The sequence below is a fragment of the Emys orbicularis genome, chromosome 9, assembly GCF_028017835.1.
Source record: "Emys orbicularis isolate rEmyOrb1 chromosome 9, rEmyOrb1.hap1, whole genome shotgun sequence".
In the NCBI taxonomy this organism is placed as follows: domain Eukaryota; kingdom Metazoa; phylum Chordata; order Testudines; family Emydidae; genus Emys; species Emys orbicularis.
This window is the reverse complement of record NC_088691.1, coordinates 43184108-43207713: the sequence shown is the minus strand read 5'-3', so window position 1 is coordinate 43207713 and position 23606 is coordinate 43184108. Positions and strand designations below refer to the sequence as shown.

The window sequence follows — 23606 nt, the reverse complement described above, 5'->3', positions numbered from 1 at the left end:
CAGTGCCTAGGAGTGCTTGTGTTTTTGCAATGCCAGCCCGGTTCTTGCCAAGTTCATGTATTGAATAGTGAACCTGCAGGCATCTGCTTTGTAACAGGGCCTGACTTTTGCTCATAGCCTGATTCTTGCTAACTTTGCCATATATCAGCAGGACCTGACTTTAATTTGGGCCTTAGGCCTTACACCAAGCCCTTATACCCGGCCTCATGTCTCAGGCTCTCTTTTTCTACTACATCTGGGTAATGTCACAGCCCCCTACCATCAGAGAGTGGGGTCTGACAGTTTTACTCAGCCCCTCCAAAGAATGTTTTGACCAGCTGAGGGGCGAGTAGAGTGGAGCGTGTGAATTGAGTGTGAGGCAGGGGAAGTGATGGGGTAGGAGACAGACAGGAGAAGGAGGAGGGTAGGGGGCAGGTTTAAGGTGGGGGGGTGGAGAAAGTGGATGGGGGAGAGGAGGGGCAGAGGGCAAGTGTAAGGTGGGGCATGGAAGGGAGAGGCAGGGCTCCAGGACTATAATATTTAGCACTATGTCACTATTAATATCTGAGCATCTATTGTCTTTTCTGGTGTTAAATTCTAGGAATCTATGAAAAGCATAGGTAGGGAAGTGTCCCAACCAGGAACCCCCATAATTTGCACGCTATGGAGATCCCCAGCGTTTTCCTCCAGTGCTACATAGAGCAGCAGGAGAGTGAGGCCAGAGCTACAGGAGACAGCTGCAGTGGTAGGTTGGGTACGCTGGGCACCAGTCAGCACATTCGTGAATATGCTTGGCAGAATTTGATTTTTTTAAATATAATTTTGATGGGTAATATCAATGTTTGTTTTTAAGCATTTTTTATATTTTTATCCATTTAAATTTTCAATTGCATAAAATTATGGGTTTCAAGCATTTTTTTCTGGTTTGTATTGATATACATTTTCAGAGTGGTGAGAACTTATAGGGAACCAGACAAAAATTACATAATGAGAGTAGACATTGAGATTTAAAAAGCTAACGTTTTATGACTATTAAAATACAAATTGTCAGCATCACGTCAAAATAGAAAAAGCTAATATCCTTAAATCAAACTCTAAGTTCTCATTTTACTTATTTTGCCTATCTGTAAATTTCAACTATTATGGATGGAAATATGTTTTGTGTGTGTCTAGTGAAATCAACGCTTGGTGACATATACTAAGAAAAATCGAATCCTTCCAAGCTTGTTTGTGAATCATAGTTGGTGGTGGAGGTGCTGATGGGGTTAGTGGGCTCATAGGGCAAGACAGGATGTGGAGTGGGTCTTGATTAGGACCAATCAAAGTCCTCTTGTCCCTCTTTCAATGGATGCATTTTGAGAGAGATTCATTGGCTTCTTTTGCACATTCTTATTTACTTAAGGAAAGTGGTATACTGTGCATGGAATGTCATTTACACACATTAGTAATTTTATAATATAAAAAACCAGCTTGTTCAATTGGCAAAGAATGTATCCTACATGGAGGGCTATGAGAAGGCAGAGTCTGAACTTCTGAAACAAAGCTGGTGTTTGGGAGTTATCTGTGTGAGGAAAAAATACTGAACATTTTTTAAACGTCAAGCTCTTTTTAATGCTGACATAATTCAATAAATCCTCTGGATTTTGTTCTCTGTTTCCGAGAAAGCTTCCACCACTGAACTGGAGAGTGATCACAATTTCTGTCCCAGAGGAAAATGTCTGAGCAAATCACAAGCTTCTGGAAAAGGAGTTTAGAGAAGACCAGTGTTGCCACTCGTGACACTAAGCCCAATAGTCTGAAAACAGTTATTCATAGATTCTAAGGCCAAAAGGGACCACTGTGATCATCTAATCTGACCTGCATAACACAGCCCATAGAACTTCTCCAGAATTATTCCTGTTTGAAATAGATCAGATCTTTTAAAACGGCATCCAATCCAGATTTAAAAATCGACAGTGATGGAGAATCTACCACAACCCTTGGAACTTTGTTTCAATGGTTAATTACCCACACTATTGAAAATTTGTGTTTTTATTTCCAGGTAGAATGTGTCTAGTTTCAACATTTCCAGCCTTTGTCTGCTCTAATGAAGAGCTCATTCTCAAATATTTGTTCCCCATGTAGGTACTTATAAACTGATCATCACCTCTTAATTTTCTCTTTGTTAAGCTAAATAGATTGAGTTCCTTGAGTCTATTACTAGAAGTCATGTTTTCCAATCCTTTAATCATTCTCATGGCTCTTCTCTGAACCCTCTGCAATTTGTCAACTTTCTGTGGACACCAGAATTGGATACAGTCTTCCAACAGTGGTCGCAACAATGCCAAATACAGAGATATATAATCTATCTACTCCTATTTGAGAGACCCCTGTTTATGCATCCTAGGATTGCATTAGCACTATTGGCCAGAACGTCTCACTGGGAACTCATGTTCAGCTGATTATCCACTGACCTCCCAAGTCTTTTTCAGAGCCACTGTTTCCCAGCATAGAGTCCCCCATTCTGTACGCATTTTGTAAAGTTGCTCTGCCGGTTTGAAGGAACATAAATCCACACCGCGTAGAGGTTAAGCATAGGAGTTCATTACGCACAGCGCTGGCGGAGTGTCACCTTGCTTATTAGGCTCAGAGACACTGTTAATCAATTTATTACAATGGAATATATGGATTTTCCATGGGCGGGGGAAAGTGACGGGGTAGGCAGTTCCACACCCCAGGATAGGTTTAGCCGCAAGACAAGATAGCACATTAGCCAATGGTTAACAGGTCACATAATGTCTCCGCCCATGGTCTCAAGTTAGCAAGTTAACATTTAATTAATACTTTGATAAAATGTTATTAGTATAAAATATATATGTTGAATTCTGATTTGGGGTTCATAGGAATGAAGCAACTCCTTTGATTGTTCAACAGGTACATTTCTAGGGGTTAAAACAAAGAAACAGTGAAAATATATGACAATAGAGATTGTCTCCTTTGTGTTTTAAGGCAGGCATTGGTCCCTGGGAAAGGGAGGTGGGAGGAGGCCATATCTTATACTGACATGTGCCAACCTTTCATAAACTCAAGGTTGGATATGTGGGAACAACATCTCTCTACAAAAGAAACTAACAACCGAAACAGGGCTTCTTTGTTCAATCTGCAACTTTGAATAAGACACAATTATTTAGTTCTCAGCTCCAGCACCTGGCAATTTGCTGACTAGGCTTATTTTGGCAACTCAAGGTTATCTTTTGTTTATTCTGCTTCTCTTAGCTAATCACTATTTGCTAGGCCTCTGGTCTCTTGACCAAACTCTGGACTTTGGGTCTGGAAAAGAGCCGGCACAATCCATGTACCAGGTTATTATATAAAATGCACATGGATTTTAACCCTTCACTGGTGCACACTATCTAGATCAGGGATTGGCAACCTTTGGCACGCGGCTCGCCAGGGTAAGCACCCTGGCGGTCCGGGCCGGTTTGTTTACCTGCCTCGTCGGCAGGTTCGGCGGATCACGGCTCCCACTGGCTGAGGTTCGCCGCTCCAGGCCAATGGGGGCTGCAGGAAGGGCGGCCAGCACATCCCTCGGCCTGCGCTGCTTCCCGCTGCCCCCATTGGCCTGGAGCGGCGAACCGCGGCCAGTGGGAGCGGCAGGTAAACAAACCGGCCAGGCCCGCCAGGGGGCTTACCCTGGCGAGCCGCGTGCCAAAGGTTGCCGATCCCTGATCTAGATGGTGATCCAAACCAGGGGCGTCAATATGGGGTGGGCAAGGGGCCATGGTCCTCTCACTTTTAAAAGTGGACGGGCCTGGCCCATCCGCTTTTCGCCACTGGCCCTTCCCTTCCTCTTACCCCTGAGGCCCGGCCCCAGCCAGGCTGGAAGCTGGAGCCCAGCCCGGAGGACCTGGGCAGCTGTGGGGAGCTGTGGACTGTCCACATGCCTGGGGTGGAGGGGCCTGAGAGCAGCCCCTGGCCCTTGTCCCCACCCCCCGGACCTCCTGCCCAACAGCTGCTTGGACAGCTGTTACCATGGCCTGACTGCAGCGCTTCGGTCTCCGAGACCCCATCCCCAGGCCAAGCTTGAGTCGGGATAAGAGCCGCATGGGCAGCTGTGGAGAGCTGCTGACCCTCCACCTGCCTTGGGAGGAGGTCCAGGACACAGGCTGGGGGCTGCTCTGGGGGGCCCTCCCATCCGAGGCCGGGGGAGGGGCCCAGGCTCCTTGGCTCCGGCTTGGCCAGGAGGCGGGGCCTTGAGGGGAAGAGGAGGGACAGGGGTAGGGCCACAGAGGTGCAAGGCCTCGTTCCCCACCCACTTTTAGGAAGAAACAGTCATTCCTGGTGCAAACATGGGAGGATATTCTGTACAAAAGCTCCATGTTAAATTGGAGCTGCCCCATGTTAGAGCAGTGATGGGAGAATTCCCTGGTATTTTTAGTGCAGGTGCCATGAGAAAAGCAGATTTCTGAAAAGAATTCCAGCCCATTGTATGAGGTAGAGAGGTTGAGTTGTTTTGAAGTAAAATATTCTGTCTCTTGGCAAGCTCCATTTGCCATTTTCACACAGACACTGGAAAATGTTTGTTTTGCATTAGGTCACCATATTTCATAAGTGACAAATTGCTATACAAGGTGGGAACTCTGTCTTTCTATGTGTTGTACAGCATCTAGGACAGTGGGGTCCCAATCCTGACTGGAGATTCTGAATGCTACTGCATAGTTATTTTCTTAGTTAGCTGTAGTTTTTGTGCACTAAACCAAAGATCATCCCTCTTCTGCACAAGGAAAGGGCACTGCTTCCTTTAGCCCAGAGTTTGCAAATCATTTGCATTTATATATAACATATTATTGCTTGTGAACTTCATGACCTGTCAAAGTTCAGGTATTTATAATGAGGTTTCAGACGTTTATATGGTGATATTTAACCCTCACAATAGGAATATCAGAGCTCAACCTTATAGGCTTTTAAAGTGTGTGTTGAAATCAAACACTCGTTCTACGCAATAGGGGCTGAAATAGTAGCCGGCCACCTGTCCAGACCATGCATGGTTTAGCTTGGAATCCTTACCAAGATTCCAGTCACATGTAAACACTTGTAAATGAAGAAGTTGGAATACAGCATAGCAGAAAGTGGTGAGGGAAGATGAACTCCACTGTGCTCCATGATGAACTCCATTGTGAACAGTCTCATACTGTTCCTAGCAGCTTTTGCTCCACTGTATCACATTGCCCCTTAGATTCTTGTTTAGCTTGTGAGATAAGTACATAACTGAGTATCTCTTGCAAAACTCTCAAACTCAGAGTCTAGTGCTGCTTCATGTAGTGGAATTTCGGTTGAGAGGCCTCTGCATAGTCCAACTTGTTGGACAAGCTTCTAGAACCATCTGGTGAGTCCTAGCCATTGGAGCCACTCTACCTTCCTTGTCTCCCCACTCATGGAAAGTTCCAGAGGTACACAAGGGGGAGCAAAAGCCCTTGACTCTGAGCGATTTGCCAAAGCGTTTCTGGCCTTCAAGCGTCTCTAGGTTAAGAGAATCTAGTATTGAGGGCCTGGTCCTGTCTTCTCTGGAGAGCCACTTACCAAAGTGGTTCTGTGCCCAGAGGGAGCAGCGCTGATGTCCTTGGATACCTCTAGGTTGATGGAATCCAGTAATGAGAATCTGGCATCCATTGTCTTTGAAGAACCACTTGCCAAATGGTTCTGTGCAGGGGCGGCGAGTTGTATGGGCCCGTGGTGCCCGGGCTCCAGCAATATTCAGGGCCCGGGGGCCCGGCTCCACCAATGTTTGGGGCTGGGTCTCATCCCCGGCCCTGCCTGCCACCCCCCCACACCTGAGTGTCCCCCGGCCCCACTTGCTGCCCCGGGTCCCGGAGTGTCCCTGCCTCTCCCCTGCAGCTCCAGGCGGACTCCGCTCTGCTGGCTCCCATCATCAACTGCTACCGCAGGGTCCTAGCGCCCCCCATCCACTAGTGGCAGGGCAGGCTGCCCTTACCCTGCCCTTCCACCTTGGACCCTTACATTTTCCGGCAGGACCCTCCACCAGCACAGGGGGGCCCCCCGCTCACAGTCACCGCTCCTGCCCCACGCTGGGCAAGGGGCAGCCCCATCCCTCACCCCCAGTGAGGCTACAGTGAGGGGCAGCAGCAGGGGAGGAGGCGCACGCACATGTGATGGCAGCCCCCCCCCCAGCACCCACCATAGGGGAGGCGAGGGGGCTTCCTGGACCTGAGAGGGGCCCTAGGAGCACGTGCAGTGATAGTGGTGCGGGGTGAGTGTGCTGCTAGGGGGGAGAGGGGGGCCCCTCCCTCAGAGCTCACTGCTGCCGGCGGGGAGAGGACTGAGGGGAGTCCTCCTCTCTGGCCCCAGCCCCGGGGCAGCCTGCCTGCACCCCTAACTCCTCATCCCCAGCCCCGCCCCACCCCAGAGTCCGCACCAACCCTTTACCCTAATCCTGAGCCTCCCCAACACTCTGACCTGAGTAAAGTAAGTGTGTCTGCAAATACAGTCAGTTCCTTATGTCTTTTCCCCCAGTTCATCAACAGGGCAGGGAGGGGGAGCTCATTCAACCCTGGTTTGCTGTGATAGCTATCAGACAAATCCCTGGAGAACAGAATGAGGGAAAGAATCCTGCACTAGTCCCTCAGGGCATGCAGTATATGGTATCTGATGTGTCTTTTCTTCTCCAATGTCTATATGAAGATCACGAAAATCTGAAAATATCCCCCTAATGAGTTATTTTTCTTTTACAGGATTAAGCCAGCTGCCCTTTGATCCTGCCACTAACAACGGACCTCTGCAGTTTACCAACACAACTGGCCCTCTGGTTTCTGAAAGTGCAGTTGAGAATGGAGGGGAGTCAAGCAAGAAGAGAAAGAGAACAAACATTCCTGCAAGTGAGCCAGACAGAAACACTATGTATTTAGCTGGGGAAGAGTATCTGAGGGAAACAACCGAGGCTTCTGCTTAAAATGGCAAAGCAAAGTAGCTTTTAGTCCCTGCTGTGTCAGTAATTCAGAGTTACTGGGAGATCTGTTTCTGTCACTTGTCACTGGATAGCTAGAAATAACTGCAATCACAGCTTGGTACGTGCTCAAGGCTGGATTAGCCAGCAGTAGGTGTTCATTTCTGTTTTGGATCAGATTGGTGTGAAAAATTAACATGGTCGTGGCTTCCTGTGTGTTCCCTTCACTTCTGTATATTGAGGCTAGTTGCCATTTATATATAGATATGAGGGTGTCTTCATCTGGAGAAGTGGATGTGCCAGACTCCAACACCCTGCGTGTTAATAATAGTTTTGAAATTGTGACTCAAAAATCATGACTCAGGCCCCCAAAATTATGAGACTGGCTAAAATCATGAGATATTAAAACACAATAAATGTTGAATGCCTTTCATTTGCTTTCTGGTCTTTGAGCCTTCAGAATTCACATTTTCAAGATTTTCTCTGCAACAATGAGGGCTAGAAATTTTTTAAAAAATGAAAACTGAGATTCTTATGTAATCTCATGATTCCAGGGACTGGGGCTTTAAGAAAAACACCAAATATTATGAGACTCTCAGTAAAATTGTGAGTTGGAAACAGTGGGTCTTTTCTCAGCTCTGCAAGCCTGCCATGTGCTGCTCAGATTGCAGGTATCACTATCTGCAGAGTACTCACACTGAATCCCACATGCAGTGATCCTTTTCTTGTAGGCTTGCAACCACAGGGAAGGCAATATTCCTATTCGGCCAGGTAGAATGGGAAAGAGACAGCCCATGTTATGAGGAAGACAGAGGGTCCCCAATTCAAAAAGCTTTAAACTACACGGTCAATTTACTAGCTAATGTCTGTTTAGGTTTCTTAATATTTCTTTTTCCAGACATTATTCTCTTTTTCATTCCACCCTTATCTATATTATCTTTGCTAAATTTGCATTGATTTCCACACTAGTTTTCCAAATCATGCAATGTTCTTGCAAGTAGCAGTGGATGGAGTTCAGGCTCCATAGCAGGTTATTATTGAATTGTGGTAATGTGATTTTTAGATCTTAACAGGGAATATACAGAATATCATTAATAGTTTATTCTTAGAAATGAAAGTGGAAAAGTAAACTTTATCTTTTTATTTCCTAGATTTATGTAGTTTGAAGGGGAAAAAAAGTCCAAGATCAACCTTAACTAATGTTCAAAAAAGTTTCAGAAAGCACATTTCTCTAGTTTTCTATGACAGTAAAATAGATGGTGAATAGAAATAAATGCAAGATACTTATTTAATTTGTACACCAATTTTTACTGATGACAGGTTAATAAAGAAACTTTACTACACCTCTACCCCGATATAACGCTGTCCTCGGAAGCCAAAAAATCTTACCGCGTTATAGGTGAAACCGTGTTATATCGAACTTGCTTTGATCCGCCGGAGCGCGCAGCCCCGCCCCCCCCGGAGCGCTGCTTTTCCGCGTTATGTCCGAATTCGTGTTATATCGGGTCGCGATATATCGGGGTAGAGGTGTATTTTCTCTGAGAAGTGAAAAGCCATGAAAAATGAAAAAAACCCATATAATTTGGAAAACTAAATTCTTATGGAAAATTCTCCTTTGACTTCATATTGACAATTAATTGAAACCTGTCAGAAACTGAGGTAAGAATGCTCAGGCCTAGTGGTCGGAGCAGTGGCACTCGGGCCTTGGGGGTCAGAGCCGGAATTGGGAGTCAGGAGGAAGGTTGGAAGAAGGCAAGGGTAGGGCTGGGAGCTGGGCTGGAGCCAGATCAGGGCTGGAGCAGGACTGGGGACTACACTGGAGCAAGAGCAGGGCTGGAGCCTGTGGAATCTGTCACCACTGTCAGGCAGAGGAGAGTTCCAAGCCATGAAGTGATGCTGAGCAGACTGAGCTGCTGTTTTACCTGTGAGGTTTATATACCTGGTCGGAGTATCCCCAGGCTAGCTCCTGGCTTGTGGATTGGCTGGGGCCTAGTGCAGGAATGACTCTCACTGCATGTGGCTTGATCAGGCTCCAGTTCAGGGATGACTCCTCATTCCACAGATCCTAAGAAATAGCTGCTGCTGCTGTTAGGTAGATAGGAATGTAAAGACATTCCTTGTATGTAAATGAAGGTAAATGAATCCACTTGTGTGTGAATTTTCCTGTGCCAATAGATGGATAAGTAAATAAGAGTGTTGTTTGACAACTATAAAATAAATAATAAAAGTGAACGTTTGTCTTCTGTTTCTTTTATGTGAAATAACTTTATATCTGGAAAATAAAATAGGTAATTGTATCAATGAGAGAAGAACTATAATAACAATAAACCAGTTTATACGAATGCCAATTGGTTTAAACACCTCTGCTGGGCCTCTCTCTGTGTCCACCCTGTCCACCCAACAATTGACACTCCCCTCCCCTTCCTCTCCTGAGAAGGGCATTTTAAAGGTTCTTTTGATCTGTTCATTAGCAGAACAGCTGTGTCACTTCAACCTGGAGCCAGGAGTCACTGTCTTGTAATTGCCCTCCTTGTGTGTTGGGAGGTTGCTTGTCTTGATCTATTGTGCTCTTTTCCTGCTTGTTTTACTCATCGCCCCCTATTAAGCTTGAACAACACATTCGTATAAGGAGGTCTTATAACCCAATATACAATAACTTCACTTCAGTGGCTAGGTAACACACAGTGGTCATAAAATTATAACATTTCAGTATTGTTAGATTATTAGATACCAATTCCATGTCTGTCAGAGATTTGTCAGCAGTGACCTAATATTAAAAACCAGAAAATTCAAAGTAAAGGTTCCAGTATACAAAACAAACCCAAAACATTCCAGAGCATTCACAATTTAGGTCACTAGAATTACCTTAATTTGCCCAATAGCTCTGTCAGCCTCCCACCTTCCCAAATACCAAGTTTGGAAGCTGTATTATTTCTGGATGAAAGCTTTTTCTAACAGCTTTAAGAAATAATTTGAATGGCTTGAGTCATAGAGTTTAAGGCCAGAAGGGACCACCAGATCATGTAGTCTGACCTCCTATATATCACAGGCCACCAGTACCACCCAGCCACTCATACACTGAACCCAACAACTGAAATTAGATCAAAGTATCACAGCCCACAGGAGACTAGACTGTTATGTGCCACAGGTAGAGAATAGGAGGGACTGAGGTGCGCCAGTGCCCAAGGCCCCTGCAACAGCAATAATCTTGGGAAGTGGCCCACACCCTTGGGACAATTCAAATTCAGAAGAGTCCCAGTGCTGTACTAATATCCTATCTTCTCCATCACTTTTTCAAAAGAGCATAAAGTTCAGTCATATGCTGAAGACCTCGTACATTTGGAGAAGGCCCTGTACTTGTAAAGTTAGTGGATGGAATATTGTAAACATGAACAACAGAGCATTGGCATGTAACAGGCTTCATACATGTATGCCTTTGACATGAAATGTGATGCTTTGTCACCACATGAATCTTTTTTCTATTTATATAGGTGCTATAAATTCATGACTTTGGCCTAGGAAGCTTCCCTAGCTTAGTTATATGGGCTCTGTGTCTAATGATGCTGACACATGGAATCTTTATGAACAATGGGAAATGACTGCCCTCAGCATGGATTGTGCATGGTTATAAAGAGGACCACTGTGCAATTAAGAGTAAGGCCTTTTCAGCATTATGCTGTTCAAGATGTGTGGGGGGGAGGAATAAACTGCCCTCTTCTGTGTAGTTCTGCGCTCTCCTCCTCTTTAGTCTCTTCGCTGAGGTCTGTTACTATGTCCCTCTAACCCCTTAGCCCCATCCGGCCCTATCTTCGGTCCTCCCTCCTTCTCCTTTAACTGATCTCTCTTATCTGGTTCCTATTCCTTTTGCTCTTGAATCGCTTGACTGGAGAAACCTATCCCCAATGCCATCTTTCCTCCCCCGTTATTGCCCTTCCTTTTGTCTTCAGAGCATTTGAGCAAGTTCACAGATTCATAGGGTCGAAGGCTGGAAGGGACCATTGTGATCATGTAGTCCAGCCTCCTGTATAACACAAACCATAGAACATTCACAAAATAATCCTTAGAGCAGATCTTTTAGAAAAACACCCAATCCTGATTTAAAAATTGTCAGTGATGTAGAGTCTATCACGACCCTTGGTAAATTGTTCCAGTGGTTAATTACCTTCACTGTTAAAAATTTACACATAACTTCCAGTGTGAAGGAAATACACTGAAAGTGGTTAATTTTTTCTGCTAATATGAAATAAATGTTTCCAAATGGGAAGGGGCCAGAGCCTCAGCTGGTGTATATTGGCCTTGACCTCATTTGAGCTATGTGAGTTTACAACCCCTGAGGATCTGTGCCCCGGTTTCTATGCTTCTGTCAGAAGATAAAAAGGCTGCCTCCCCCACAAAACAGCACATCTACAAGGGCTCTGTGAGCTCTTCTGAAGAACAATGGAGGAGCTACACCTGAAACTAATAGGTGTATTAGTCATGGGGATGACACCAACCTTTTTTTCTTTGGAAAGTCTTCTACAGCGTATGATGGCAGCAGCTCTTTTCCCAAGTGGCACAGTGCTGGTGCTGGGATCAAGGCCACTGTTGGTGCAGATCAGTGGTTCTCAACCAGGGGTACATGTACCCCTGCGGGTACGAAGAGGTCTTCCAGGGGGTACATCAACTCATCTAGATGCCTAGTTTTACAACATGCACATAAAAAGCACTAGTGAAGTCAGTGCAAACTAAAATTTTATACAATGACTTGTTTATACCACTCTATATACTATACACTAAAATGTAAGTACAAATATTTATATTCCAATTGATTTATTTTACAATTATATGGTAAAAATGAGAAAGTCAGCAATTTTTCAGTAACTGTGTGCTGTGACACTTTTGTATTTTTGTGTCTGATTTTGTAACCAAGTAGTTTTTAAGTGAGGTGAAACTTGGGGATATGCAAGACAAATCAGACTCCAGAAAGGGGTACAGTAGTCTGGAAAGGTTGAGAGCCACTGGTGTAGATACTGCAGAATCTTATTGGGTAATGCTTGCTCTGTAGAGGAACAGATGGAGCACCAAGTTTCCAAACGCTAAAATTAATCAACCTCTCCTTTTAGCAGATGGTGTTAGAAATCTGAATGCAGACTCCACCCCAATGGGCTTGCCTATGTCGGACCTCACTGCATGGGCCACTGCGATGAACAATCTAGGGATGGCACCGATGGGAATGTCAGGGCAGCCACTGCTGCCTGGTATGTAACTTAACTGATACTATGTCTGTCATTAATTTGCTAACTGCTGTCAGCACTGAGGACATATTTAGAGGAGTTTATCTAAACTGATACTTATTTCTGCCTAAAAAACCCACAAAGGTGATGAATGCTTAAAATGCACAGACCGTGCAAGGTGATTTATCTAGAGGCCAGAGTCTAAACCAGGGGTCGGCAACCTTCGGCACGCGGCCCATCAGGGTAATCTGCTGGCGGGCCATGAGACATTTTGTTTACATTGACCGTCCACAGGCACGGCCCCTCGCAGCTCCCAATGGCTGCGGTTCGTTGTTCCCGACCAATGGGAGCTGCGGGAAGCGGAGGTTGCCGACCCCTGGTCTAAACTGTGCTGATTTAAAAAATGAACATAAGTTTATTTTGATGGGAGTTTAATAACATTTCAACTCCCCACCCCGTGCTCTGGAAGAGTTACACACAGGGCCCAATATAAAGGCTCAGAAGGGAACAGCAGGCATGAGCAGATCAGGAGTGAGAGGCGTTGGCTGAGTTGTGTGTGGCGAGCCCAAGGCTGCAGCAGCCATCTTTCATGTCACAACAAAGCTGTTCACTTCGCTCACTTCATACTGATGCTCTGGAACTGAGCCAATAATGGTTCGCTGACGAGTTAATTCAACAGTGAACAAGCTTTGAATCCATTAGACACAAGGCAGAGTAGAGAAAATAGTATGGGGTTAAATGATAGAGTAGGTCAGGGGTTAATGGAGGAGTCTATCTACACAGCACACTTGAACTCCGGTTCAAGCCTAAGCCCCCGTTCCGTCCATGACAGAAATTAGTCTGACTCAGGCCAGGAAGCCTTCTTGAATCAGGCCTGTGGACACTGCTAGGGGGTGGGTCAGAGCCTGAGTCCTGCTCTGACAGATAAATACTAGCACATGGAATGGACCAATGTACCTTGTACGTGCATCCACTGCTGTCCAGGTGTGGCCCACACATGCAAAACATGTGAGAAAAAACAAGGAGAGCATGGACTTTGACTGATTTTGGACCAAGTTCGGTTATACCACTGCACTCCACGCCATGATGGCAGCTGGTCTGCATTACTGGTTGGTACAACATGTAAATACTTGCATAAAATAAAATGTTTGATTTGCACACAAGGCTACAATAACAAGTTTTATTATACATAATGAAACAAGTGGCACAAACTTTAATGAATGTCATCACACACCCAATGTGAAAGTTTCATAATAAAAACTTACAAATTGTCATCTCAGTAATTCATAAACTATGAATGGCAGCACATTGCCAGGCTGAATAAAATACAGAACACACCTTCATACTCTTCATGAAAGTGTTTTCAGACCTCATGATTAAGGCTGCGATTTAGTCACAGAATCCGTGACTTCCAGTGGCCTCCATGACTTCAGCCTGCCGTGGTCGGGAGCTGCAGGGTCCCTTGCCGCCCACTGGGGCAAGAAGCTGTGGGGGCAGCAGGGAATCCCCCCATCTCCCTACCGCCGGGGGCAGTGGAAGACTGGTCTCAGGCGCATGGAGTGCATTTGTACCAACAGTGGAATACGGATAGGGACCACATGCCTCAAAGAACTCCAGTTACAAAGGGTAAATAACTTCCTTTTCCAAAGTGTTGATATTAACTATTTCATTACCTGTCATTTTATTAGAAACATCCAGCTAATGTGTTGCCCATTATGGTTAGATGCCATGCAGTGTGGGGGAGAAGTAGGGTGTCTGGTTCCTCTTAAGGGTTTGTGAGCTGGATCTGGGAGCTGAACTCTTTAAAAGCGTCAGGTCACCTCTGCCCCTACCAACAAGAGGCTGGGATAGCAGAGAAAGATTACCTACTCAGGGTTAGAGCTTCAGCCTCCTCCTGGGTGCTAAAACCCAAACTGCCCTCCTCGGTACCAAAACCCTAGCAGCCCATCTCCGCTGCCCCAACGTCTGCATTGCTGGTATGCATTGTCAGTACAAACCCATGTCACAGTAAAAGCTTGGGCATGGTGTAAATAAATGGAAAAATGTGTATTGAATTTAAGCAAAGCCAAATTAGGCAGGCAAAACCGAGCCATGTATCGAGATGCTGCAGAAATGCAGCCCTGGGAAAAACATGGCAGGATAAAGCAGAAGAAAGTAAAACTCATCTACCAGAGCCAGCCATCAGCTGTGCCAGGAACAGCTACAAGTGGCCAGCATCCAGGCCACCATCCCAGCGGAGGGACTGGCTTTTGTTACCTGCTAGACAAGCTTCCGCAAAGAAACAAGAACTGGTTCTCTAACCTTGGAGCAGCACATGAAATGCTGCCACCTTGTGGCCAGAGGAGAACACATGCAGCGCATCATTCAGAAGAGCAGAATTAGCTGAAATTTAGGCAGGTTGCAGTGAAGCCTACCACCCTGAAGGGAACAAATTGAACACACAAATATCCTCTAACTTGCTAAATTTGTTTTATCCACCTACATCCAAGACCTCATGGGCCCCACCACAAGCTGGACCTAAATTCTACAGCCTAATTCCAAGACTTTGCAGTCTTCTAGTGGTTACTGTTAAAAAAAGTGAGGTTGTAATGAATTAAATGTGAACATGAATAATGCACTCGGGCCCCCGTGTTGTTTATTTTGATATTGCATCCAGTTTGTTTTACGCTGTCCCCACACACCAAGGAGTTTTGTATTGATAAAGCAATACTTATCATGGGAGAGAGTTGGGGCTTTGATACCTGGGGAGACCTGGGCACAGTTTGAAGTTGAGAGACAAGAAGTGTGGCTGGAGATTTCTCTTCCAAAATCATCAGCAGTGCAGTAATTAACAACAAAGATATTTAAGTTACCATGTTTAGGTTTCCGATTTAAAGTCCTGTTGAGGTGAATGATGCAGTTCTCCCTCTCAGAGCTGCACTTCCAGGCTGGCAGCAGACTCAGGAAGAGCACACTGCACTGGTTACACTTTGGTCACATTTTCAGGTTTTCTTTGCAATCTTTATTTTAAAATGATATTCTTCATGTAAAATGTCCACACCATTCTGTCAGTGAACCTCAGTCTTGGCCCGCAGCTCTCCTGCTGTTCCATCCTGGGCTCCCTCCACACAGCTGTGTCAATGTACCTGCAGCCCTGCCTTTCTCCAGCAGAGACTGCCTAAATGGGCATGTAGGCATCTAGCTCATTTTCATCTGGGATGGAAAAGATTTGAGGCAGGCTAAGACATGAGTGCAGTCTAATGCTGTGCTGCCAAGAGCACCCTCTGTTATCACTGCACAGATTGGGGGTGGAGGAGAATCACTAGTGAATTTATCTTTGGTGCAGTATATGGATCCATCACATTAAGTATCCATGTCAATTTCCTTTGTGCTGTATTCCTGTCAGCAAACAATGAAGCGCTGGGCTATAACAATCACATGTTTCTGAGCTGGAAATTGTAATAACTTCCCTGCACAACTTCTGTTCTTGCTTCTGGGGGAAGATAGCGGTTCATGCTGCACCTGCAGAATGTGTGTTTGGGGGTGTGTAGGATAGAAAAAATTTCCTAGGTGTGCATGAGAAAGCAAAACATTTCCAATTTTCTGATAGAAAATGGCTTTGACAACATTTCCCATAGCTCTAGTTGTGAGTCTCTCCCTCTTTAGTTAAACTAATGGCCCAAATTGCTTGTGTGCTGTACCACATCTACTCACATATTCTTCTCTCTTGTCCTTCCCTTCCTCCCTATGTTTTTCTATTTACCCACCTGTCATGTATGGTTTAAATCCTAGAGTGTGAGCGCTCTGCCCCAGGGCCTGTCTTTGTGTAAGTTGTTTGTGTGCTGCCTATCAGAATGGGGCCCTGTTTGGGTGCCTAGGCACAATTACAGTAGAAATAATAAATAGTAACACTCTTCCTTATTCTCTCCCATTTCAGACTTTGACCCTGCACTTGGAATGATGACGGGAATCCCACCTATCAACCCCATGATGCCTGGCTTGGGGATAGTTCCACCACCTATTCCTCCAGATATGCCAGCAGTGAAGGAGATTATTCACTGCAAAAGCTGCACCCTTTTCCCACCCAACCCAAGTAAGACTCTGCTAATGTTCTGGCCCATCACCTCTGTAAGTTGGAGCATAAGAAAGAATGTCTTTCATTCCTCTTTCTAAATAAGAAGCCAGAAACCACAAGAAAGTGTGATTCATTTAGAAGCATGTGGGAGCCTGTTCCCTGTACAACCCACCAGCACAGCTCGCTGAGGATGTGCATTTTAAGGGGTCCATTGACTATAAAGCAAGTTATAAGGCAATAGCACAGATTGGTCCTAACACCTTGTCACTGGATGTTTATCATTTCACAGGCTCTTTACAAGCAGAAGGAATTAGAGCTTTTTCAGTAATAAGCCTGGGAATTGGTAGCAATCCGTGTGTATCCCTGCCCTTTGAATGTTCTGGGTCTAAACTCTATGGTGTGGTTTTCTGCGCACATAATTGGGTCACAAAGATGGGAAGATTCTGGAATAATGATACAGAAAGGCAGCTTTTATCTTAGACACTTGCTGGTGAGAGGCTGAAGAGAGAGTGCTGGTTGATGATCCATGTTTCAGTTCTGTAGTGAACTCTGCAGGGGTGGGCTGGGAGTATGAATGGACTGGTGGAGCCAAGCGTGGTGTAGCACATGCAAGATAAATGCATATAACAGTCTGTACAAATCAATAAGAATCACAGACAGGAACCAACGGAAACCCAAAGACAGGAAGACTAATGACCAGGAGTCTGAAAACCCTTTCTCCACTTCCAAGTCCATCAGGGGGCTGGAGGGGAGCCCAGGTCTGCCCATGCCTCTGGGTACTAGCTCAGGGCCCTCGAGCTGGATAAGCAGGATCAGAGTTCATTGACTCTGACAGTGCCCTGAGCTTCTTCCTACCTTCCCCTGGGTCTCTGCAGGCTCTCCAGCCTGTCAGGCAGTTCATCCCCACCTGGGCTGTTGTCTATGGGCAGCTCTTTACTAGCTTGTTGGCAGGAGTTCCTTTCTCCAGCCTGCTCACTCCTCTGGTAGCCACCCTGCCCCTCTGCTTCCCAGACCTTTTATCCTCCCACCTGCTGTCAGGCTTCCAATCAGCAGTGGCCGGCAGTGCCTGTATTAACCCTTTGGTCGCTGGGCCAGCGTGGGATACATACACCCCATGACTGTCCCTGAAAGCAGGTGTGGGGTGCTGCTCCTCAGCGTGCACGGAGGGGAGGGCTCAGGACAGAATCAATCAGGCAGGGGCATTAGCTGTGAGTTATAGAGTGGCCAGCAGGGGAGATGTGCAAGTTTCCTGGCTTGCTTTGATTTTCTTCAGGACACCAGCCTCTCCTCAGCACATGTAGACAGTGCTGGCTCTTGGGAGTAGTGCTGGGCCCTGTATGGATAGCGCCTGACGTGCTCTAGGGGGATACTGTTCTTCCAGTTGGAGGTGCATGTGAATGCTGCGGGCAGAGCTAGTACCCCCTGTGCTGGGAGGTCTTGGTCTCCATTCCCCCGGCTCTCCGCTTTGATCAGGTTCATGAGGAGCATGGATTGTGGCTCCAGTAGAGGGCTGTCAGGGTGAGGCATGGGCTCAGATCCCTCCCTCCAATGTCCTCTCCCCCTTCTCTTCCTCTGCAAGGGCAGCATACCAGTTGCCTCTGGGGTCCTGGCTGGTTTGGCTAACTACTTAGAGCTGGGGCCTGGCGAGTGTGCACTTGTGTAGATGTTTCTGTGTGAGCAAAATAGACAATACAGCCTGTCACACATTCAGCTCCTGCAGACATGGGGGTTCAGTTTCATGGATATTAGTCACAGGGCTGAATATCTGCATCACCCTGTACCCAGTGCAAGGCATTTGGCATCTGAATCATAGTCAGGATGGGGAAGAGGATTTACAGCTGGCAGTGGTCTGCCTTTCTGCTGTGGAGCTGAAGATCTGGACGTATGGGGAGCTGCATGTCTGCTAGGCACCAGGGCAGCATCAGGAGAAGCAATTACACGTTTACAGCCACAGAAACAGCCAGTCAGGCCTCCTCCCGGCTAGAGAGTGGGCTCATGAGTGAGGTGTCTGCACCCAGCCTACAACTCTGCTCTCTCATAGGAGGGAACCTTTCCCCACCTCTGCCCTTGAGCATCCTTTTACAATGGTTGCAAGGTCAACTGTCTTCTTCACCACTTCAGGGGAACTCTTCCATGCCTCCTTCAGAACCCACCCTATCAGGCACCTCTTCCCACAGTCCAGTAAGTGGCCTACATGTGCCCCAGAGCAGGAGGCATCACTCCTCAGTCACCTGGGTTAGTATCGTTACCTTTTGCTGAGGAACATTTGCCCTCACCTGACCTAGAAACACCACCAGAAGCAGAAGCTTACATGCTGAGAGCAGCTGTCACTCTCACCCTCTGAGTGTCATCTAGCAGCTTTTCATAATCCTGGGTTAGGCATGGAAATCAAATTAATGTATGCTACTAGCTCTCCAGAGGTACAGGCAGGACCTCTCTGTTTGGGGTTATATATCCCGCAAAGTCCCATATTTATCCAGTCATCAGTGTGGTGTCTGAAAGGTTCTCCTGCTCCTACTCAGCAGGCTCCTGCAAGGCATTGTTCATCAGGACTCCTTGTTTTGTAAAAGATATACTTTAGTTTAAATGGGAATTCATTCAGAGATCAGACTAGATTATCACAGTGTTTTTTTCTGGCTTTACAATCTATGAATCCTGGTCACTTTACAAAAGTCCATGTAAACAGAAATGCCAGAGCTTCAGGACAAATCCCCTGTAAGCAGCTGTTTTTGAGTTTTCTGAATGTGAAAAAGGTGATTCTCAGCAGCTAACAGATTGTTTTTTCCCCCTCATCTGACATGCGTCTGACGAAGTGGGTATTCACTCACGAAAGCTTATGCTCCAATACATCTGTTAGTCTATAAGGTGCCACAGGACTCTTTGTCGCTTTTCCCCCCTGAAATCTGTTTGAAATGAGGGACATGAAAAAAGTATAAAATGGTCTCCAGAAGGAAGATCTGGAACTTGTGCTGTCCCTGCCTCATAGCATAAGAAAAAGGGGAAATTCAATTACATTAAACAGTGGCAAATTAAAAACTGATATAAAGAAATATTTTTTCCACATAATACAAAATTAGACTGTGGAACTCATTGCCACAGGTTGTTGGTGAGGCCAAAAATTTAGCAAGATTCAAAGAGGAATTGGACATTTATATGGATAACACAACTAACCAGAGCTATCATAGTTAATGTTAAAAAGAGAATTGAAAGGGAGATAAAATCTCATGTTTAAAACAATCCACGGGGAGATTATCCCACATCTGCGTACTGTGAGGTTCTTGCACCTTCCTCTGAAGCAGCTGGTGCTGCCACTGTCAGACAGGACACTAGACTAGATGGACCTCGGGACTGATCCTATCCGGCAGTTCCTATGAAATAAAAGTGGGGCACTGAAAAGAAACATTGGCTGCAGAAGTGATGCTTACAGAAGGGAAGGGTCAGAAAGGCATGCACATTTCATAAGACCACAGCAAGCCATAAAGTCCTGTGTATGCTCCATTGGGCAGTTTACTAAGGATGTCATGGCACTCTCAGGTATTTAGGACAGGGTAGTGGCTGTATGAATTGACTGGAGTAGGATGTTTCCCACATAATGTGCTGCATGGAAGAAGGCGCTGAGATGTTGGTAGGAGATGAAGTGGCTGGGGATCTCTGGAGCATGACTGTGCTCCTGATGTGCCCGTTCCTGTGGGTGTTCCTCTACTATGTGTGTGAGATACTGAGCCAGCACAGCCAGCTCTGTCCCACAAAGTACCTCCCAGACCAGGGGAATCCCCAGCTGCCCAGGTCAGAAGGAGCAGGGTCAGACGCTGGTGTCGTCCGTTGCCTGTCAGTTTGGTTTTTGTAGTTTGGCTGGATTTCTCCTGTGACCAGAGAGTGCAATGGATATTGATTCTGTTGTGGAAAATGGATTTGATGTCTCAATGATTTTGGGTTTTGTATCCATTTCAAGATGTTCTTTTAGTCTTCTCGCTTCAGTGGGATTCTTTGTATTCACATGGAGGGGATAGTTTTAATATGTCATCTTTTCTGGTTTGTTGTTCTAGTGTCAAGAATTTGAAATAATAAATTAAAGAAAAGCAAAGTAAAAAGCATGTAATGAGTATCTTATCTCTTTACTAACATTGCTGTAGGGACTACTGTGCACCTGCCCTACTGCTCAGGGCTGGGGCGCAGCCTTTGGCGGTGTTCATTGCAGTTGGTTTTGTGTTATCAGTACCCTTGAAGTCCAGCGCTCTCCAGGAGTGATGTGCCTCACATTGACTAGGGGAGTGCTTATTAACACTGGGAAATCCATTCATGGCTCTAAAAGTCCAGGATATATCAGCTAGTGAACAAGTTCTGCTTGATAGGCCCTGGTGAATACCATAGATGCCAATGCTTGGCAAAGTGAGATATACAGGGACTAAGCACATGTTCAAAGAAAGTGATGGTTGGCTCTGAGGACTGGATATGTGGAGCATTTGGAGAGCGACCTTCTAACCTCCAGTATTTTACCCCTTGCTATGTGCAGATCTTCCTCCTCCTGCAACAAGAGAGAGGCCCCCAGGGTGCAAGACGGTGTTTGTAGGAGGACTGCCAGAAAACGGGACCGAGCAGATCATTGTGGAGGTTTTTGAGCAGTGTGGAGAGATCATAGCTATTCGGAAGAGTAAAAAGAACTTCTGCCACATCCGCTTTGCTGAGGAATTCATGGTGGACAAGGCGCTCTATCTCTCTGGTAGGCATGCCTTTGCTTCGAGTGATGGTTTTGGAAACTGGGACAGAGAAATAGCTGTTTCTGTGTAGTTATATGTGACATGCTCTGTTATTGCTATCTGAAGAGGCATTTCCTCTTGTTCCCCGTGGTTACTTCTTTCACTGCTGTGGGGTTTGACATCCTCATGCTGGTTTAAATATCTGAAAGTGCCTGCTGGTGTCTTGTTCCCCACAAAACGCTGCAAAGTATCAGGATGAAGTGAGGTATAGGCAGAAAATTCCTCCTGCTGTCCTGTGCATTAATGTCCCACTGGGTCTGTTCCAGCAGACTCCCCAAAAGATAAATGAGGGCCATTTAGAATCATAGAATATTAGGGTTGGAAGAGACCTCAGGAGGTCATCTAGTCCAATCCCCTGCTCAAAGCAAGACCAACACCAACTAAATTTGAACATTTAAACAGTAACACTTCAACATTTCAGGTATTGGAGCCATTAGACGGGGCTCTTAGGTTTCATCAACATCTTTCCAATAACACACAGAGCTCCAACAGCACAGAGCATTCCTCCTCTGACACTCTGATCCTCTGGAGCAATGGTTCTCAACCTGTGGCCCAATCAGCACACACTGCGGCCCATGTGACATCCTCAGGGCCATACAGGTAGTATATATATTGTGTGGATGCGACCCACGTAGCACACAGAGAGCTGCATATGTGGCCCACAGTGGTAAATAGGTTGAGAACCACTGGTCTGGAGACATCTCCCCTGTCCCCTTTGTTTTTTTTGTGATCCACACATCTCTTTTAGTCATGAAGGTAGCTTTCCTGATGTCAAGAGTCACTGAAGAGTTCTCCTTTACCTGCTGGACTCCATCTGAAGAGGTTTCTTTCCTTACCATTCCCAGGCTTTATCATTAGGAATTACCCAGTGCCCTTTGAATGTATTGCATCTGCAGACCTGCATCACTAGGATTCGCACAGTCTGATGCACCAGACTCAGAGCCATCTCCAAAGCAGCGACTCCTAGCAGTGATGAGTGCGTGCACTGAACTGATCGTGCATGGGCATAAAAGGGGGCACCACAGAAAATATCTCAGCTACGTTCCAGTGCTTGTAGGCTGCAGGAGCTGAGTTCCATCAGACCGTTATTTGTTTTATGCCTTTCCTTTGTTTTATTGGGTAATGTTTAAACTGTAGCTGCTTGGTCATTTCTCAGCTCACTGCATGAGAGTGGGTGCACATAGTTATAGGTAGAGTAGATGTGTAGAAAGCTTTCCCCTAAGGATAAGTGGTGGTGCTGGGGGCTTTGTGCAGGGCCCTGAGGCCTCATCACTTCTAGGGCACCAGCCTCTTTTCAGCTGAGACCAACACCACGTTGTTGTTTTTCAAGTAATGCTGGCTCTGCAAGGCTTAAAATTCCCCTCACAGACTGCCGTGCAGGATGCTCGAAATGCCTTGGAGCATGTCTCCAGCAAGAGCTCTGTGTCACACAGCGCTCCCAAACTCTGCCTAATTGGCAGTTTGTTCGCTGTCCGTTACTTGTGTGAGGCACAGCTGCACATGAAACACTTGTGAGCTCTCCAGCCTGACCTTCATTTTGCCATATTCCAGAAAAAATAAGGTGGCTCCTTGTCCCTAATCAAAATTCCTTCCTAAAATAGTTTTGGATTTTCCTTTGAGGCAGTCATGGACAGAGGACTGTTCTCTCGGGAAGGACTTCATCTGAGTAGGGCAGGAAATAGACTTCTAGGGTGGAGGCTGGCACAACTGATTAAGAGGGCTTTAAACTAGGAATTTGGGGAAGATGGTTGGGAGATGTACAGGTAATCTCCATGCCGGATTTTAACATTGAGAGGGAAGAAAATGAAGTAAGAAAGGATACAGCTGTGGGTAGGAGAATGGACATAAGGAGGAAGGGTAGTGTAGATACCAGTCTAATAGGTGGTACTGACAGTAGAATGTCTGTGCCTAATCGGGTAAAGAATGTGAGTGAAGCCAAACAGCAAAAATTAAGATGCTTGTATGCTAATGCAAGGAGCCTAGGTAACAAAATGGAGGAACTAGAGTTACTGGTGCAGGAAGTGAAACCAGATATTATAGGGATAACAGAAACATGGTGGAATAGTAGTCATGACTGGAGTACAGATATTGAAGGGTATGTGTTGTTTAGGAAAGACAGAAATAAAGGCAAAGGTGGTGGAGTAGCATTCTGTATCAATGATGAGGTAGACTGTAAAGAAATAAGAAGTGATGGGATGGATAAGACAGAGTCTGTCTGGGCAAAAATCACATTGGAGAAGAAAGCTACTAGAGCCTCCCTTGGGATAGTGCTTGGGGTGTGCTATAGACCACCAGGATCTGATTTGGATATGGATAGAGACCTCTTTAATGTTTTTAATGAAGTAAATACTACTGGGAATTGTGTGATCATGGGAGACTTTAACTTCCCAGATATAGACTGGAGGACAAGTGCTAGTAATAATAATAGGGCTCAGTTTTTCCTGGATGTGATAGCTGATGGATTCCTTCACCAAGTAGTTGCTGAACCAACAAGAGGGGATGCCATTTTAGATTTGGTTTTGGTGAATAGTGAGGACCTCATAGAAGAAATGATTGTAGAGGACAACCTTGGTTCGAGCGATCATGAGCTAATTAAGTTCAAACTAAATGGAAGGATAAACAAAAATAGATCTGTGACTAGGGTTTTTGATTTCAAAAGTGTT

At 45.8% G+C, this 23606-nt stretch overlaps 1 protein-coding gene across 1 annotated transcript in view; it reads left to right on the top strand.

The window, feature by feature from the left end:
• Positions 1-23606, top strand: part of ENOX2 (ecto-NOX disulfide-thiol exchanger 2) — a 132587-nt gene that overhangs the window by 39386 nt on the left and 69595 nt on the right. Inside the window, exons 2-5 of the mRNA XM_065410746.1 lie at positions 6708-6851; positions 12022-12156; positions 16049-16204; positions 20700-20906. Coding sequence (XP_065266818.1) covers positions 6708-6851; positions 12022-12156; positions 16049-16204; positions 20700-20906 — 642 coding nt within the window. The remainder of the gene's footprint in view (positions 1-6707; positions 6852-12021; positions 12157-16048; positions 16205-20699; positions 20907-23606) is intronic.